This window comes from Podarcis tiliguerta (assembly GCF_965153285.1).
Source record: "Podarcis tiliguerta genome assembly, chromosome: 1".
Classification (NCBI taxonomy): Eukaryota; Metazoa; Chordata; class Lepidosauria; order Squamata; family Lacertidae; genus Podarcis; species Podarcis tiliguerta.
The window spans coordinates 39,835,668-39,854,495 of NC_139534.1; the positions used below are offsets into that span (position 1 = coordinate 39,835,668).

General features: G+C 39.5%; 1 protein-coding gene across 2 annotated transcripts in view; it reads right to left on the reverse strand.

The window, feature by feature from the left end:
- Positions 1-315: 315 nt before the first annotated feature.
- The window catches only part of SPOPL (speckle type BTB/POZ protein like), a 36,050-nt gene continuing 17,537 nt past the window's right edge, over positions 316-18,828 (reverse strand). The window contains exons 2-11 of one of the 2 annotated variants that reach the window (XM_083412195.1): positions 17,600-17,737; positions 16,395-16,516; positions 15,302-15,453; positions 12,838-12,965; positions 8,304-8,481; positions 8,163-8,218; positions 7,180-7,302; positions 6,338-6,480; positions 6,189-6,242; positions 316-4,955 (exon numbers count right to left, since the gene is read on the reverse strand). In XM_083412195.1, coding sequence (XP_083268321.1) covers positions 4,811-4,955; positions 6,189-6,242; positions 6,338-6,480; positions 7,180-7,302; positions 8,163-8,218; positions 8,304-8,481; positions 12,838-12,965; positions 15,302-15,453; positions 16,395-16,516; positions 17,600-17,677 — 1,179 coding nt within the window. In that variant the 5' untranslated portion in view covers positions 17,678-17,737 and the 3' untranslated portion in view covers positions 316-4,810. Of the gene's footprint in view, positions 4,956-6,188; positions 6,243-6,337; positions 6,481-7,179; positions 7,303-8,162; positions 8,219-8,303; positions 8,482-12,837; positions 12,966-15,301; positions 15,454-16,394; positions 16,517-17,599; positions 17,891-18,828 lie in introns of both variants that reach the window. The other variant, XM_083412196.1, reaches the window with a different exon arrangement.

The window sequence follows — 18,828 nt, forward strand, 5'->3', positions numbered from 1 at the left end:
TAGGAAGCGGTCAGTGCCCTAGCTCTCAGTGCAGACGTACCCATAGATGCCACTCCAAATTTTGAATATGATTCTTTATGACACTTCCTACAATGTGGCAGCCTATGTCCTTCTCTAAAATCAGCATTAATATAGTGTGTGTGTGTGTGTGTGAAGTTGTAAACCACTGTATACAAAGTGATCTGTTTTCTATTGATTTCTGAATAAAAAAATTGTCAAGACAGTGAACAACGTTGTGATCATCGTTGACGTTGCTATATGTCAAGGGAAACGTAGCAAAGTCAGTGTCTCAAAGACAACAAGGTACACAGAAGATTTCTGTATAAGTAACAACTTTATTGTAACTTGATGTCCTGAAATGCAAAAATATTTTCAGCAACAAGGTACAAAAAGTATTTCACTGTTAACATCAGGCGGATATAAAAGGCTGGATGGTTTGATGCAAGTGTTTAACATGATAGGTAATGTGAATAACTCCCAGCTAAGACCCAGGTTTAAAGTCCTTCCAATGTTTAGATTCTAAAACAGAACTAAAGAGAAACCTTCATTCTGACATATCAAAATCCAGGATTAACTAGATTACAGAGTATGATTAACGCAAACCACAGCAAACACTGACAAAAATAATGAGTGTCCATTTCAGGGGAAGTCCATTTGCTGCAAGCAGGAAGCAAGCAATTCAAGGTACTTGTGTTGTAAAACAAACCAGTACCTAACAGTTTGTAGGAAGTGTTAAGAAAATCCAATCAACCCAGCCAATAAGAATTAAAACTTGGGACAAACATCAATTGGTTTAAAAAATCATATGTTATAGCCTAAAAACAAAGCATCTCCCACTGTTTAACCTCGCAATTTCTATAGGAACTTTACTAGCACAATTATTTAGACTTGACCTTGAAGGAACAGCCTCTTCATAAGGGGACAAACACAGATACTGTACTCTGTGTTACTCTTAGAAGGCAGATGTCATCAAAAACTCATTGAAATTCCATACTTAAATAATGAAACCATGCCAACAAAAAACACACACAACCCCAACACAAATCATCTTAAGCCTTTCTTCTATCAATAACCTCATTTTAGAATTCAGAGTTTACTGAGCACAGAGAAAATATACGTCTGAAAAATATTTTGCATCTGTAGCTTCTGAAGATAGACAAACTGTCGTACATATACCCACTCTATTCTGCATTCATGTATTCCTCATACATCAGTACTCCTCTATACCTTTTCCAAGAATTTTCAAAAACAAATTCATCCCATTATATTTCAAAAAGGCACTATGCATTCATACTTCAGCATGCAGTAAATGGACTGTCGAAATCTGGATGGGTTACTGAAGTTTCCTTCACTGAAGTACATTGTCTCATACTTCAATTAAGTGAAAACTCTGCCACTTTTAACAGCAACAGAGTCCTATTTTTCTGAAAAATAAATCTTTGTTAAAAACTCACACACCATTACACAACACATGCAGGGTGCTCCCTTGGGGGGCGGGGGTTGATGGTGATGGCCGGTGGGTATTGAAGGGACAGAGTTGGCAAGCCAAACATGGCACTTGGGTAACTGTGCTGAAAATCCCAATGAGTAGACTGTTACTATTCTCACCAAATGTCAAGTATTCAGCCATAGAAAGCATGTGCAAACAGACCTTTTCTCCTGCAGCACTAGGGGGAGGATCAAGGCTATCAACGGGCTGAACCAAATCAACAGGGCCCTCCAGTGGAGGAAGGGGTGATTGCTACCAATTTCCCCCTGCTCCTAGCCCCATGCATCCCCCCCCAAAGCAGCTCTATGGGGTCAGGTGACCCTGCAGGACAGCTGGAAGATGGAGCGCTGGGGCTAAAGGAGGAAGGAAGTGAAAAATCACCTTTCTCACCTTTTCCCACTGAGAACCTCTAATGGACTTTAGATCTCTTCTCTGGAAAGAGAAGTCTAGTTCCAATCAGGATTTTTTCATATGGAACAAGAGGAAATGTAATCAGACTGCAGCAAGACAGAGAAAATTGTTCTTGCTAGCACTGTCGGAAGAGTGAAGACACTGCATGTGGTTCACTAAAGGGGGGCAGGGGGCAAGATGTGGATTTGTTTAACCCTTTTTGTGTATTTTTAATAGCAAATGTATGGAACAATATACACACAGCTCCTACTTTCAGAACACAATGCATTTCCAGGAAATCGTTTGATAGGCAAGTGTTCACATAACAAGCTGATGGTTTCCAATGTTTCCTATGGGAACATTTCTAATCCATGATTTGTCTGATCTCCCTGTCTGCCTGAAATGGCTGCTGCAGACCAGCGAACCACAAACAAGTAAGGAAGTGGGTAAACGCTGGCTGTTCAGATATCTGAATCAGCCATTTGTGTAGTGAGGTTTGGGTATAATTCTTTGTGTACAGATAACTGAAATTCCAGATAAACAGTGTTCCATAGTGGGACCTGCGTGCATATCAGTTATCATGATTGGCTGCTAAGTGTACCATGTGACATAAATTTGTTAATTTGACAAGTGGACTTTTCATAGAGTTGTAGAAATTCTTACAGCACAGTGTTTTCATTATTATTTTTTGGTACAAAGTGTGCTATTATGCTTTTTAAAAACTTGTAAACAAAATGCTTAAGATCTTCCATCTGATTGCTCTATCTAGCAGCTTCTGAATAAGCTGAAATGGACAATTATGGTATTAAATAGTCAAGTCACTCTGTATATTATAGCTGCAACTTTTACATTGCGAGGCTGCTCATTATGATAATTTCTTACACTGCAGCAGAAGTTTCTCTGCAATGGAGGGACACAGCTTACCTGATAAAACACCTACAAGACCTTAGTTTGGATTAGGAGAAACTGCCAATAAATGTTAAAATCTATGATGCATCTCTGTATCGGTTTGGATCACTGAGTAATATTGAGGCCCACTGAAACCACCAGGAGTGCAATTAAAATGGCCTTTAACTGTGCCTGAAGGATGATAATTCAAATACTGCATTCAAGTCACCCTAAAGAGTGAGTTTAGCCAGAAAGTGGGTAAGTTTCACATTTTAGCACTGTGCTGGCTTGGGAGCACTCTGCTTGCCCCCAACTGTTCTTTAATAAATGTTTACTCAAATTAATAAACATGCTCGAGAACTTTAAACATGTCAATGCTCCTCACTGAAAACAGAAAGGAGGCACTTTTTGAGAAGGTAAACAAACCTTAATAGAGTACGCATGTGAATCAAACGGGTCAATTAAAATATTTAGTTAAAAATTCAGAGCAATTCCCTTTTCCTATGGTTAAATACAACTTTTACCACGCAACAGATCTAGCACATCACCAGGTTTAAAGTAAAATTCACTGTCAATCATTCAAGAAGCGTTTACAAATGTGCACTGCTGCAGACAAATCCTCCCAACTGTAAACAAAGCTAGCAAAAACACTGGAAGTGGTGGCATTAAAGCGAAGGTTTGTATAGAAAAACTGGCCCTTTACAAGCAGTTTACAGGTTGTTATATCCTTTTCACATTATGCAGAATTTCAATACCATCCACAATGCTAGTACAATAGCAAATGCTAAAAACAGCAAGTCAGTGCTTATAAATACTGACGTTTCAGACTCCTATTCTTCCTGTTAAGTGTGTGTCTGTGCAACTTCCACTAGTGTGAACAGGCTTGTGCATACACACACTAAAGGAACATAGCTAAGCCTGCCCAAAGTGTGAAAATAGAATGGATTCTAACATGAACACTTGAGATAGTCACTTTGAATCAACATCTCTAAAGTCATGCTTTCCTTGTTTGCAGTAACAAAACTAAATCCCATGTGGCTGTGGGCATCTTAATGTATTTCAAAAGTTAGGCCACAATTGCTGTACCATATTTATCAAAACCAAAATATATATGTACCACACAACATACAAAAGTTACACATTAAAAGTGCATACTGAGAATCCATAATTTGGCCCATTTCTGAAATTTACATTTGGTCATTCTTATGCATCCTTGACCTTCCATGTATCCCATGTGAGAAATAACCACTTCTTCCCTAGCATATATCACTTGTTCTCTCTCCATACTAGCTTTCGCTCTGGTTCAGTACAATGTAAATGTTAAATAGCAACGAATCGTAAAGGAACACAGGCCAAAAAGGGTTACTGTGTGTTTCTTTTAACATCTGATGGAGACACTCACGGAGTAAGCATTTAGAAATTCTAGCAAAATACATTTCTGGGCCAAGACATTGCATATTTCTCTCACTCACCTGAACCAATGAAAAATAAATTATATTCAGAGTAGTATATTGCCACAGCATGCCTGGCAGCACCCTGTGAAGGTAGACAGATGCACCCTAAATACAGTACTTTGACTGGAGTGCTTGCTGCCCCTCAACTCAAGCGCTTTTAATAAGAGGCTAGTTGAAACCTTCCAGTTACCACAAGACCAAATTATACTCTTCATTTTGGGTTCTGTTTTGTTGTTTTTTTTTTAAAAAAGGAAGATCCCTTTCAAGAACGGTCTTCATTTATCAGCATTACTGCATTATGGAGCTAGTGCAATCCTACATAGCCGAGTCAAAAAGACGAGGCACAATTTAAAAAAGAAAAGGAAAAAGAAAACCACAAATGAACTAGAGTAACTGACGTTAAGGCCTTTCAGTGAACTGGAGAGTTATCAGTCTAAATTAAAGCTGATTATTAAACCATATATTACTATCCACTCTTAAAAGCTTTCTGTTCTGTGGACAGGGGGTAGCAAATTCTGGCAGATGGTCTGTGGAAACCCCTCTGGACAGGGATGAGGAGTCTTATATTCTCTATAGTTCATGGAAGATTTCATGACTGTTTTAGTCGTTTGCGTGGAATGCCAAACTGTGGACACTGTGCAGATGCTAACGCTCGAAAGGCCTCAGCTACTAAGTGGGGGTGGGAGTGGATCATTGACTTCCAGCCGGCCGTTTCCATGATGTCCGTGGCTTGGCTGTCAATAAAAGAATTACAAGAATCAGGTTCAGGAGACAATGCAATCCTATGTATGTCCACTTCTAAGTTACTACAGTAAGTTCAATGGGACATGCTCCCAGGTAAATCAGCTTGCTGGTATATCTAAGCCATGGATTAGAAGAGTACCTGTGATACTGTGCATACTTTTCTGGAAGCAAGCCCCATTAACTCAATGGGAGTTGCTTCTGAGTAAGCATTGTATTATTAAGGATAATTTTTTCAGCTGTGCACTTGGCTGCAAAGGACAATCTAGCTTTTGGAGAATCTGCAGCAAACTTGTTTTTCAATTTTAAGCCAAATTTTTGTTATCTGTACCCCACCCATCCCGTTAGGTCACCCCAGCCACCCTGCTACCAAAGCAGAATTTAAAAATTTGTAGTCAGTCCAACATTGCCTTCTCTGAATCACATGATTAAGTTTGACCATGACTACAAAAGCTGTCTTTCAGATCTTCAAGTCCTGGATCAACATCGGAAGCTTGTTTAAAGTTTCAGCACAGGCCCTATACTGTTCCAGATGGACATTACAAGAATATCTTCTGTGACTTAAGATGCTGCACTTGTGGTATGAGAACAGCGGAAGATATTCTCTGTCAATTTCAGTGCCCTATGCACAAGGAAAGAATTGCTGGCCCGGATTCAACCAACTCAAGTGTGCTAGCAGAAGCCAGGGGGAAGGGCTCCCATTATTGAAACATGGTTCCCCCCCTCCCCCAAATTTGCTCTAGGGAATGAGGAAAACCCCCAGAAGAACACATTTGGGGCGGGGGGAGGAGAAGAGGGACTGCTCCATCTGGCAAGCAGAAATGCTTGCGCTGATGGAACAATCAGAAGAGTGTGACCTGGAATTCCACCCATAGTCTCAGTTTCAACTCTGCTTAAGTCTACAGAAAATGGAGATACAGGAAAAAATTAGTAACAGAAAGTGGCTTCATTTCTTTCGCAAGAGGAAGTTGGGAACAAATCTATATGGACACTGGTATTCTAATTATTTGTTTTTGGTATACACTGTTTATTCTGCTATGATAGAATTTAAGATCGAGACAACAAAAACTGATTGGGTTGTATTCAACCACGTTTTACTCAGAGTATAGCCAATTAATGACCCTTAGTCACATCTATTAGCTTTGATAGGTCTACTCTGATTACAGGACTTGTGCCAAATACCACACACTGTTTACAGACGGCTTTGAAGCGTAGCCAGTACGTACTTGCTGTTCCAGTTTTTCGCATCTTTACAACCAAGTTGCCTAAGAACACTGCACCTGTGACATGAGAGAATATCCAGATATTAATTTTTCAGGAGATTTCACTTCACGGGATGCAAATTCTTTTTAAAGAAAGGAAGCCAATTACATACCTGTTAATAAACTCTATTGCTTGTGCTTTCAACTGCTCTGCACTGTGCAAATCTGCGAGGATGAGGATGTCTGCAACATTTTCTACTGAGAGGCTACTACACAGAGCTTCTTCACACATGATCTTTAGCCGTTCCAGTGCATACTAAAGAGGGGAGAAAGCCCGTTGTTGTTCACATTTGTTCTTTCCTACCTTAATCTAAAAAGCAGACATTTCTAATAGGTATATACTTTCTAGTAACTGTGAAGTAATTGGCCCCTCAAAGAATTGCCAACTGTGTTAATGTAAGGAAATACACAGACTCCCTTCAAACACACATTCAGTGGCTGCGTGAGGTGAAATGGGACTGTGCCGGCTGGTTATGTTACCCAGCAGCTGTATCTGAAGAGGACCTATGTATATATACAGCTTAAATACAATTTGCCCACTATTAGCTATAAAAAGCCTGCTGCTGTCATCTTAAGCTTTAAACAACATCTGAAGCTCCCCCTCTGTATCAGTGACACTGTGATAATGTCTGGACACAGTGTAATGGGCAACAGGCCTGAATTAGTCCTCTATCACTTGTCTTTGCATATTTACTCTTCGTAAACAATCCATTCAATTCACACAACAGCATACAAAGACAGATGTTCCTCAAGTTCTTTCTAAAGACCCCCAGAACACCTGAGAGGAAGCATTTAGCTAAACTACATAGGATCTTATGTCTTCTAATACATTTCTACTGCTAATAATCCAGTTCCTTGCTGTGCTCTTCTTAACTATATAAAAATCTCCCAAAAGAAACACTTTTTGGGTTTCATTCAAATGACCTATAAAGCCCTTGTATAGGCAATTACTTACTTTGTCTGCTGCTGCCAACAAGCTGTCGGCCATTTTGTCAAGGTTTGGAGCTTTCCCGGTATAAATGAACCTCATCATCTCTTTAAAAACGTCAGGGTCTACATCATTTATTTCTACACGATTCTGTTAGGTGAAACAGAAAAAAACTTGTCATGGTTCCGACTTAAAATATTACAATCCATCTACACTGTGTAATTCCTAATAGCTTACTATTTCATATCCAAAGTGTCCTGATGTAACGTGACAAGAGATATTTAGCTCCTGCTGTAGTTGTTTAGAATCCTATTCTAAGTGGTGGGCACATTGAAATCCTATTCGAATGGATTTCGAATGGAATGGAAAAATCGGAGACTCTAACTCTTAACATCTTAGTTCCATGGGTCTCTACATACATTTCAGACAGGTTTCTAGAGCATGCTGAACCATAAGACTGCACTTGCTGAAATGGATGGAATCTGTCTAGCTCTTCTAATCTTAAGGGTCAGGCATGTTAATTCTATGCTTCTCATACAATTACTCCCTCCATTTCCATTTCTGAGGGTAAGGTCCAATTTGAATGCAATGCCAGTTTTATTTAAATGCTTCTCAATATTAAATCCTCGCAACTATATCCTTTGCCCCTCAATTTGCTTGGTAACAATGACCGTATCAGGAGCAGCTAGGCCATCTTGTGCCATGCATTAGTCTTGTTAAAAATGCAGCCCACCCCCTGCCCCCGGGAGAGCATGAAGGCAAAATGCCCCATCTAATGTGGCACTATTGCCCATAGTTTTTCTGCACTATAAATAATTGCCATTTTAAACAATGTTCAATTAAAATCTCAATCACCTTTTAAGCTAATTGTAAGGGGTTTTTTTTAAAATCAGTTAACCTAACCCAGTTACCCAGCTACTGCATTCTTGATCTACACCAAAAGCTTACAGTTTTCTGTAAAAACAAACAAACCCTCCTTTACAAATCATATGACGATAACATTCACTCACCTTTTTGCTTTCCTCCATTTCGTGTTCAAACATTGCATTAAAAACAGGTGAACGAGCTGTCGCAAGAGACAAAAGCATTAGTACCATACCAAGGTCGAAATAATTTTATCAAACAAATTATAATACAGAAGGAGGAGGTACCTGCAAGAACAGATTTATGAGCTTTGAACTCTTCTCCACCTACATAAAAGCTACAATCTGTAAATCTTGTTGTTTCCCAGAGATTTCCTAGATCTTCTGCTAGCCGGCATTCAGGTACCTTTAGTGTGTTTGTACTGGACTGTCCTGATATATTCACTGAGTCTTGGACCACGCTCACCTAGCAAAAAACAGTAATTTTATGCATTTCATAATGTTACAACTCCTATGGTTAACTTAGATTTAAGAATACAAACAAATAGATAGTTCTTCAGTCCTCAAGCAGTGACAATTCATTTCAGTTCAGATATTCCGATATCCCAATATAAGCTGGAAGAAGAAAATGAAGCACAAAAGCAGCTATCCCTAAAACCTCACACTCAACTGGAACAGTTCTTTATACAACCATTACAGAAGAAATAAAAAATCAGGGGTGGACATTTCTTTGAAATCCACCACCAACAAAATCAGCAACACGCAGTACTACTGTTCCAACTTGCACCCCGATTAGTTCCTACCCTGAATGCGAGATTCAAGAATATAGCAGACTTGAAAAGAGTTTGCACTGCTAATATCTTTAGAAGCTAAGCAGAAGAATATTAATTTTGTAACACTCAGGAATGCTTTCATAGGTCAGAAAAGGTTCTGCTAGCTAACATTTTATAGTACCATTTAGAGATAAAGCAAGTTTTTTTAAAACAAACAAACAATAAAACAACACAGAATGCAGGTGGTCCAACCAAGGTCAGAAGGAAGTGGCACTGATGTAGAAAATGACCTCTCCTGGCTGAAGTTCACATTGGAGAAGGACTGCAAAAGGGCCAGGGTTCAATCCCTGGAAATTCCAATTTATTTGCTTTTATTTTTAACATGTTTAAAAAAAAAAATCAGGTAGAAGAGAATGTGAAACCCATGCCCAACAAATAGCCTGATCTGGAATAAGACTGCGCCATATGGATAGTATCCAACCTTCTTGCGCTGGGAACAAAATGATGGCTTCACAAGGTGAAACTATTGGATCACATCCTGTGTTCCTATAATAACTCTTGACCAGCAAGCAAGATCAGCCTTAGCAAATTCATGGATGGGTAGCGTTCAAAGCCAATATGCAGAGCTAATGCTTCAAGACTTGCTTTGCTCTACAAAGCAGTAACTGAGCACTCCCTGAAAAAGTTGTGAAAACAAAGGGCAAGGTTTGATTCCCCCCAAGTCAAACCACTGCAATGCAAAATATTTCATCTTTTACAGAAACCCCTGACCTCTTGGTCAATATTCACTTATAAAACTACTTTGATCTACAGCAAAAACTATTTGAACCAGAAATATTTTAAGGAGTTAGGATCCTTTTCAGACCTAGACATGTGTTACATCCACTTACCAACTGAATAATTGTATTCATAACAAATTCATCACACAGCTAATTTAGCCTGTCTATCTAAATAAAATAAGATGCAGTATATTTGCACTATTTAGTCTCAGGGGCCACATTTCAATTATTCTTCCTACACAGCATAATGACACATAATTAAGTTGTAATCTTGCCAAGTTTTTTTTGTACACATTTCTTGTAAATACACAGATCAAAGCAAACTTATTAGCAGTTAGAGCATCTATCATCCTCCTAAGCCACTAATCAGTCCAGGGCAGCAGTGATAACCTGCCAATGTATATTTAACATTCAGTGCACTGGGATCATAACCTTCCATTTTTAAGTATCATAAGCAGTCTTACTGGATTTTACTAAGACTGTTTAGGTTTCCGGCATAATTTATAGCTATTTACATATATTCCTCCCTCAGGCTAAAGATCTATTCCACCAGAGAATCTATATCCACTGGATTTTTCAATTAATCTAAGTAAAATGCACTTGCTTAAACACTCATGTGTAGTAGGGGTTGCCAATATTTTGTAATGTTGTGTTAACAGGCTTAAGTCTGAAGGGTACCACAATAAATTTGCTTCTAAATATCTAATGCTATCAAGGGATCGTTGCTGTAGAAACCTTATCACTATATGGAAAGTTACAATCGCTTTTAAGAATCCCCAGTCCTGTTGTGTTGGATGTGTTTCAATCAGGAAGGCTCAAGGATGTGGACAAGATGCTTGGATCATTCAGGGTAACCACTTGTACTCTGGAGCCCTGCCCCTCTTGACTGTAAAAAAACCCCAACTAGCAGGGAGGAGACAGCTGTTTGGGGCAGGGACTTGATCAATGCCTCCCTGCGAGGTGGTCCCTCAAAAAACTCTCCCTGAATTCAGAAAATCTAAGTAACTACCAGCAGTTGCTAGTCTCCCCTTCTTGGGCAAGGTTCTTGAGCAGGTAGTCACAGACTAAATCCAGGCGCTCTTGGAGGAAACTGACTTTCCAGATCCATTTTAATCAGGGTTTAGGCCCGGTTTTGGCACAGAAACTGCTTTGGACGCCCTGTATGATGACCTCTGTCGGGAGAAAGAAAGGGGAAATGTGTCTCTGTTAATTCTCCTCAACCTCTCAGTGGCTTTTGATACCATCAACCATGGTATCCTTCTGGAGCAACTGTCTGAATCAGAGGTGGGTGACATTGCTTTCTGGTAGTTCCCGTCCTCCTTGGATGGACGTTTCCAGAGGGGGGTGCTTGGAGAGTGCTCTTCTAGCCCCATGGAACCTTCAATGTGGGGTTCTTCCGTGTTCGATTTTATCCCCTATGTATGCTATTTAGTATCTACATGACACCACTGAGTGGGGTTATCCAGAGGTTTGGAATACATTGTAATAATCTGCTGATGACACACAGCTCTACTTCTCCTTTACATCTGCAGGTGAGGCAGTGAATGTGATGGACCATTGTCTTACCTCAGTCATAGACTGGATGAGTGCTAACAAACTGAAGCTCAATCCAGATAAGACTGAGGCACTATTAGTGGGCAGTTCCCTAGACTGGAAGGCTGGGAAGTTGCCTGCCCTTGATGGAGTTACTTGATGGGGTACTTCTGGATCCTTTACTGTTGCTTGATGCTCAGGTGGCCTCAGTGGCCCGGAGTGCCTTCCATCAGCTTCAGCTGGTGGCCCAGCTGCACCCCTATCCAGACAGGGATAGCCTAACTACTGTTGAAATAAAAATAGATAGATAGATAGATAGATAGATGATAGATAGATAGATAGATAGATAGATAGATAGATAGATAGATAGATGTCCAGTAGCACCTTAAGTTTGTTCTGGGTAGAAGCTTTCGTGTGCATGCACACTTGTATCTGAAGAAGTGCACATGAAAGCTTATACCCAGAACACACTTAGTTGGTCTCTAAGGTGCAACTGGACATTTTTTAAAAAAATTCTATTTATTTCGACTGTATCAGACCCACACGGCTACCTACCTGAATCTAACTACTGTTGTCTATGCTCTGGTAACCTCGAGGTTAGACATAGGGCTGCCACTGAAGATGGTTCAGAAACTTCAGCTGGTGCAGAATTCAGCAGCCAGGTTCCTCACCAGGGCAAGATGGTTTGAGCATACTACACCAAACCTGGCTCAACTGCAGAGGCTGCCATTTACTTTTGGGGCCTAATTCAAAGTGCTGGTTTTGACCTATAAAGCCTTAAATGGCTTAGGACCGGAATACCTCAAGGAGCCCCTCTTTCCATATGAACCAACCTGGATCCTGAGGTCATCATCTGAGGCCGTTCTTCATGTGCCTTCTCAATGGGAGTTCCGAAGGGCAGCAACATGAGAACAGGCCTTTTCTGCAGTGATTCCCTGTTTGAGGAATGCTTTCCCTAGGGAGCTTTGGCTGGCACCTTCAGTATACAGCTTTAGGAACAAGGCGAAAATGTTCCTCTTCAAAAATGCCTTTGGCTGATTAGCACCCTATACCATTTTAAATGTGTTTGTGGTAGGAGGTGGGGGGTGTTATTGGTTTGTTTTGTTTTTATTATGCATTTTGTGTTCTCATTTTATAATTCTATGTTGTGAACTTCCTTGCGATCTTTGGATGAAGAGTGGTATACTACTACTACTCCTACTACTACTGATAATAATAATGTCCAGATGACTGAGATTTTACTAACACTTGTATGTTAAATTCAGCCCTACATCTGACAGTCAGGGGCATAAAAATCCTGTTCTTCAGTTGTCACTGGCCAATTTAAATACAGACATAATATTAATTTAAATCATAGGAAGAGGGAGTTCACTTCCTCTCAAAGACAAACCAACTGTGGCTTCTCTGTAGCTCCACAATGACCATCATAGAGTACCAACCTAGGAAACTGATCCCACAACCCTGCCTTATATGTTACACCTTCTTCCACCCCAACAAGACTACTGCAGTTTTTATCCTTCTACAGCTTTCCTTTCACTACATGCCAAACAAGAATTCTCCCAATGGCTGACATTATTTTTAGTAAAATCTTGCATCAAAACAACAACCATTATGCTAAAACATTTTATCAGGGCATTTCTGTAACACAGAGGGATAAACATAACATTTGAAAATATTCTTCATTCATAGCCATGGAAACCAATATTCTATTTTAAAAAGCACTGGTTGATTACCTACCTCACAAAATAACGTAAGCTTATCATCTGGTAAAAGACCATTAGCTTCATCAAGTAAGAAGTCTCTTCGAATGAATTTTTTAAAACCCCAATCTTTGCCTTGAACAAATCGATATGCTCTTTGGCTTTCTAAGTAAAATAGATTAAGTACGTTCAATTAAAACAGTTTTAATATACATACACAATAAGTGAAATTCAAGAGCCAAATCAAACCTAATAAGATAACAATTGCACTAAAGACTAATGCAAAATATGAGCTGTATCCAGATTAGCACCTTAAGAGAAAGACTCATTTTGTTTACACCTGGGCATGGAAGCGGTAGTCCTCCAGGTGTTAATGGACTGCAGCTTCCATCATCCCTGGCCATGCTGGCTGGTGCTGATGGGAATTGGAACACACCACCAGCTAGACAGCCACAGGTTCCCCACCACTATGTTTGGAGATGGAATTAGTTCCAGTACAGGTTTCCCCCACATCCCCAGGTAGCATACCCCATGTCATTCTGTAGGGTCCTCCAGCCCTCCAGTGCAGTTTTCAGGGGCTGCAGTGGGAAGGATCAGTACAAATCACCTCCTAAGTGCAAATGGAATGTCACTGAATGCACATCTGGATTCAACTCTATATTTTAAAATTAAGCATATGATGTTCACATTCAGAACCCAAAGCACTGTAGACATAACTTCAGAAAGTCAAAAGAGGTTTGAGACACAGCACAAGGACTTCATGTGGGCAAGAGCCCATGCATTTAACTCATGGGATTCTTTTTAATGTTTGATATGTTACTGTTTTATATATGCTGTAAGCCACCCAGAATGGCTGGAGAAACCAGCCAAATGGGTGGGATATAAATAATAATAATAATAATAATAATAATAATAATAATAATAATAATAATAATTCTGACTACTGTGTTCAGTTTCGTGGAATTACCATTTTCTTTTCTGAGATGCCTTTTAGTACAGGAGATTAGTGCAAGAGTAGAATTCTAGCCACACGTTTCAGCTGGAAGTACAAAAATCACCCCCAAAATCTCTCATAAGCCCAGATGAAGCAGAGGAACCACTGATGTCAGAGACACTGCAGATGGCTAAATTCATATAATTCCATTTATTCCTCCCTCTCCCCCTTCCCCACATGATTCCAACCTCCAACTTCACATCTATGCCCACTTACCACAAATTTTCTGGGAGCTACAGTGGGGATGTGAAATTCCCATAGCACCAAGGCAGCACAGGGTACCCCCCATTATACTGGTTCTAAGTTAATGCAGTATTACTTTTTAAAAACAAATGTTAGCAGCAATTGGACCATTAAAGACAATGGATTTTTCCTGCAATTAGCTGCTGATGTTACATTTTAGGAGCATTTTAGTGCTTTGAACAATTTACAAACCTTATCCCATTAAGGGCAGAATATATTTTTCCATAATTGAATGATACAGAGTTAAGCAACAGCCAATTTCCTCACTTTCTTCAGTAAGTTTATAATGAAAAGGATCTGAACCAGTCTATTATTGAATCATATACTCAAGGCCGCATCATATACTAGAGGACACATGTTTCATTCCAGATGTGGTGACACACACAAGACCAGCTCCAATACATACTCTTTTTCAGTATGGCTGAAAACACGCACACACGGACACACAATGTCCAAATTGCACAGCAGGTTCTGTTCTCTTGCTTGTGATAATAGTTCAAGTTAGCAAGATATAATTTAGGACAAAATTAAACTTCAGAAAGTGGGATTCGAAAAACAGAAGTCAGTTTCATTCAGGATATGTAAAACAGAACAACTGATTTTTAACGACAAAACACACTTGGTAGTCTCATTAACCCCTGCTGGCTAAAATGCAAAAATGTTTTGTAGATAAAAGCTAATATTCCCACATTCCCCCCTTCTGAAAGAAAGTATCCACCAGCAGAACAGGGGAGGGAAGCATTCTGGATTATTCCTCCTCCCCTTTGTCCCCACTCCATGTGCTCCAGCCCCCCCCCCCACCCTATGGAGCAGATTTTATTTTTAAAGAACTTGTCAAACAGTGAATAGTCCCTCTTTGTTCTGTTTTCCCCAGGCAACAGCTGGATATTTGTCATGGCAACTTGAAAAATTATATCATAAATAAATATACCACAAAACATTAGGAAAGCTTATGTAATCATGTTTGAATAGGAAATGCATACAAAAAGAAAGACAGTCAAATCTCATTTAGATTTAAATAACTGAATTGCCTCTGAATTGCCAACTATACCATTCTGCAAACTATACCATTGACCAAAACCAGAGGAAGCGATTACACTGTGACTGAACTTGTACAGACACAAAATAATAAATCTGAGTTTACAAGCTTTTAAATAAATAAATAAATAAATAAATAAATAAATAAATATCTGATTTGACAGAACTTTTACTCCTTAAACTGAAAACTACCTCTTGTTCTTGAAGCATTTTAAAATCCACTTACCCATTGCTTTCGTTTCTTCTCTTTTTGCATTTAAAAGAGAAAATTTAAATTTTGCTCTCACTTCACTTTTTGGACAACTAACTAGAAGTAAATACAGTGAAAGGTAATCTTTGCTTTCATCATCCAGTCCTTTGGGGTTTACTCTCAGGCACCTGAAATAAAGAACATAAGAAGCAAGTCTTAGAAACATCAACTTGTTCTCCAATCCATAAAGGCCTAACTTGCTAAGATATTTAAAAATTGGAGTACTGTTGTGATATGATTTTTTACACATACACAATAAGTCCCCTGGGTTCCGGAGATCAGTTTTTTAAACTTACATATGTATTCAACACCCATGACCTCCAGTTGCTCATATCTATATATCCCTATTGCTCTTCTCCTGCTGTCACACCTTTTAATACTCCAAGGAGCAACCATATATACAGTGGTGTTCTCCTGAAATGCTTCTCCAGAAGGGTGGGGCCCTCTTGAACAAAATGAGATTATTATTATTGTTGTTTATTACATTTCTAGACCACCCTTCATCCAAGGATCACAGGGCAGTTTACAAATAGGGAACCCTGCTAGTCCCACATGGATGTGAGCTGAGCCATAATTTTCTTGCTCCAGACAAGTCACAAGGCAGCAAGTCATTCAGCTAACCTTGGCTACGATGGCTTTGCTCACAGCACTGTGGCAGGAGCCGCAATGAAAGAGCAGCAAAGCTGCAGCCATCTTTCTTCTGCGAACTTGGCTTGGCTTAGTATTACATGCAAAGTGGGCCCCTGAATTGCCCAAATTGCTCTCAGTAACCTCACAAATGGAGATTTGAACCCAATGTCTCTCTGGCCCTAATCCAACACATTGCATCATCTTGCCTTATTTTGCCACAAACTATATAGTATTTCAAACCATTAGCTGTTCGGATCTCTGTAATGTAGCAGAAAATCAGTGATAGTTTGCCCCACTTTCAACAATAAAAACAGTTTTAAGACTGGAGGATAAACCACCATACATGTCATTTTATTTATGACATATTCACAGATTCTCAAGAGACCGTATGCTTAAAGAAAAGAAAGTGAGAAGCCACTGACAAGTGACTAATACCTACCATTTCATTTTGTCATTTGGCCCTGATGAAAAAGTAGAACTCTTTAAAACTTCCCCCATTTCTTCTCGGCAGAAGCTGAAGTTATTAATGGTCCACATATAAGAAAATTTTACAACTTTAACCTGAATAAGAGATGCAGACAATCACGTAAATTCACCAGATTCACTTTTCTTCATCTTAATTTTTTTTTAAAGCAGTTATTGAAGAAATAACCTCAACTGGTTTAAATTGGTTTTTTGGGGGGAGGGATATCTCATAGAATTAAGGAGTCACTGCAGCTTATATTGTGCACTTGTTTCAGAATAGGATTCCATAAGCCAGTTTCAGAATAGAATTCCATAAGCTACAAACGTATGACATTTGAGGAAGATTCATTCCTTAAGGTAAAGGTAAAGGGACCCCTGACCATTAGGTCCAGTCATGGCCGACTCTGGGGTTGCGGCGCTCATCTTGCTTTATTGGCCAAGAGAGCCAGCGTACAGCTTCTGGGTCATGTGGCCAGCATGACTAAGCCACTTCTGGCGAACCAGAGCAGTGCACAGAAACGCTGTTTACCTTCCCGCTAGAGCGGTACCTATTTATCTACTTGCACTTTGACGTGCTTGCACTTTGACAGGAGCAGGAACCAAGCAACGGGAGCTCACCCCGTAGCGGGGATTTGAACCACCGACCTTCTGATCGGCAAGTCCTAGGCTCTGTGGTTTAACCCACAGCGCCACCCGCGTCCCCTTATTCATTCCTTAGGGGCCCCTTATTTGATCAGTTATCCACCAGCAACTGCAGGCTTTTTCAGAGCCACAGGTTGAATTATTGTAGACTTTAGGTGGTTAATTCATTTGTCCTACATCTCAGCAACCTTTGGTTGTATTCAATAGCTGTACAAATAGAAGGAAGCTTGCACAATGAATGTTTCTCAATGGATGGCCTCACCCTTGCAAATCCTCCCAATCACTGGATATCACCTTCAGTATTTGATTTTTGCCTATTATATTGCTGATCTCACCCGTCACCTTATTTTTTACATTTTCTGATTGGTTCTCTTTATTATATTACCTTTTTTGCCTTCTTATTCCTTTTACTTGGAACCAGAATTCTGGGTATCACATTGCATTACTGTTGGAAGCTACATCTGAAAGTGTCCTACTATTAAACATTCCATTAACAAAACCTGGACACACACATATACATACAGGTATGTGGCTTACCTGTGTGTAACACCAGCTTTCAGCTATAGGACCACTGGACATCTCTCCAGGTGGTGGAGGAGTGGAGACTCTTGACATCCCCACTTTATTGCAATTTTTTACAGTATAAAGGCAGCAATTCAATTGTCAGTATTCTTCCTACAAAAATTAAGATGAAACAATGCATTAGTATTTAGAAAAAGTACAGCCAAGTACTCACTATTAAGGTATTACTTTAACTACTTACGGTAGACGTTAGATAAATTACTGAAAAAATATCAAGGGCAATTGTAAGACAAGTCTATTGACCAGCTATCAAAGACCAACAAAAGTTTGTGTTTCACCCATGTAAATGAAAGATATATTGTGCTTTAGTACCCCAGGGAGGACATCCCTCAATTTTCAGATGGGACACAGTCAAAGTGAGATTGTCTAAACATTAGTAAACCTGTATTACTCTGGGGGGGGGGGTGAAATCAGTGGGAGGCTGATTAAGTTATATGTGTGCTATAGAAGAATAAATTTATTCTTCTCAATTAGAAATTCTGTGAAGACTATCTTTTGAAAAGCAGGTGGCTTTTACAGCAGCTGAATCAGAGTAGATATTTCTACCTGAAGTCATTCATGAAGTCTATCCAAAAGTTCTTCTCTACTCTGTCCTTGACTGAAAAGTACCCTTCAGTTCAGAGGTTCTGCTATGTGAAATTGACTTTACTTTTTATTATAGGATGGCTGCCATGTCTATACATGGCACAATCCCAAATTGAAAGCAAGGTAATTTGCTATTGTCTTAAAGCAAAAAAGCAAAATCTATACACTCCAACCAGTACTACCAATTCTTCATGAATAACCTTCCTGTCCCAATTTACAATAATAGTAAGAGCACAGCCAGTTGTTTTGATTATTTAAAAGCTGCCTCCTAGGACTTCACACCTTCCAAGAAGCTTTATAGAACATCACACTACATAATATGGAGAGTCTACCTCTTATTAAATGCAAATGATTGGTTAGTTCAGGCTCCTGGGCACTCGTAACCTGGCTACTGTGATGTTCAACAGTGTTATTTATTCCTCCATTCTGCTAAACCAGTCTTGTATTTAACAACTTGCCTGGTAGTCATAAGAGACCAGAATTCCATGGATATAAGGATATGAAATTCCATGAAGACAAGTGAGCAGACTGCCAGAGGAAGGAAAAATTGCCACAACCCTTTTCTGCCAATGTGCTTAGAAGAAGATCTTTTAAACAGC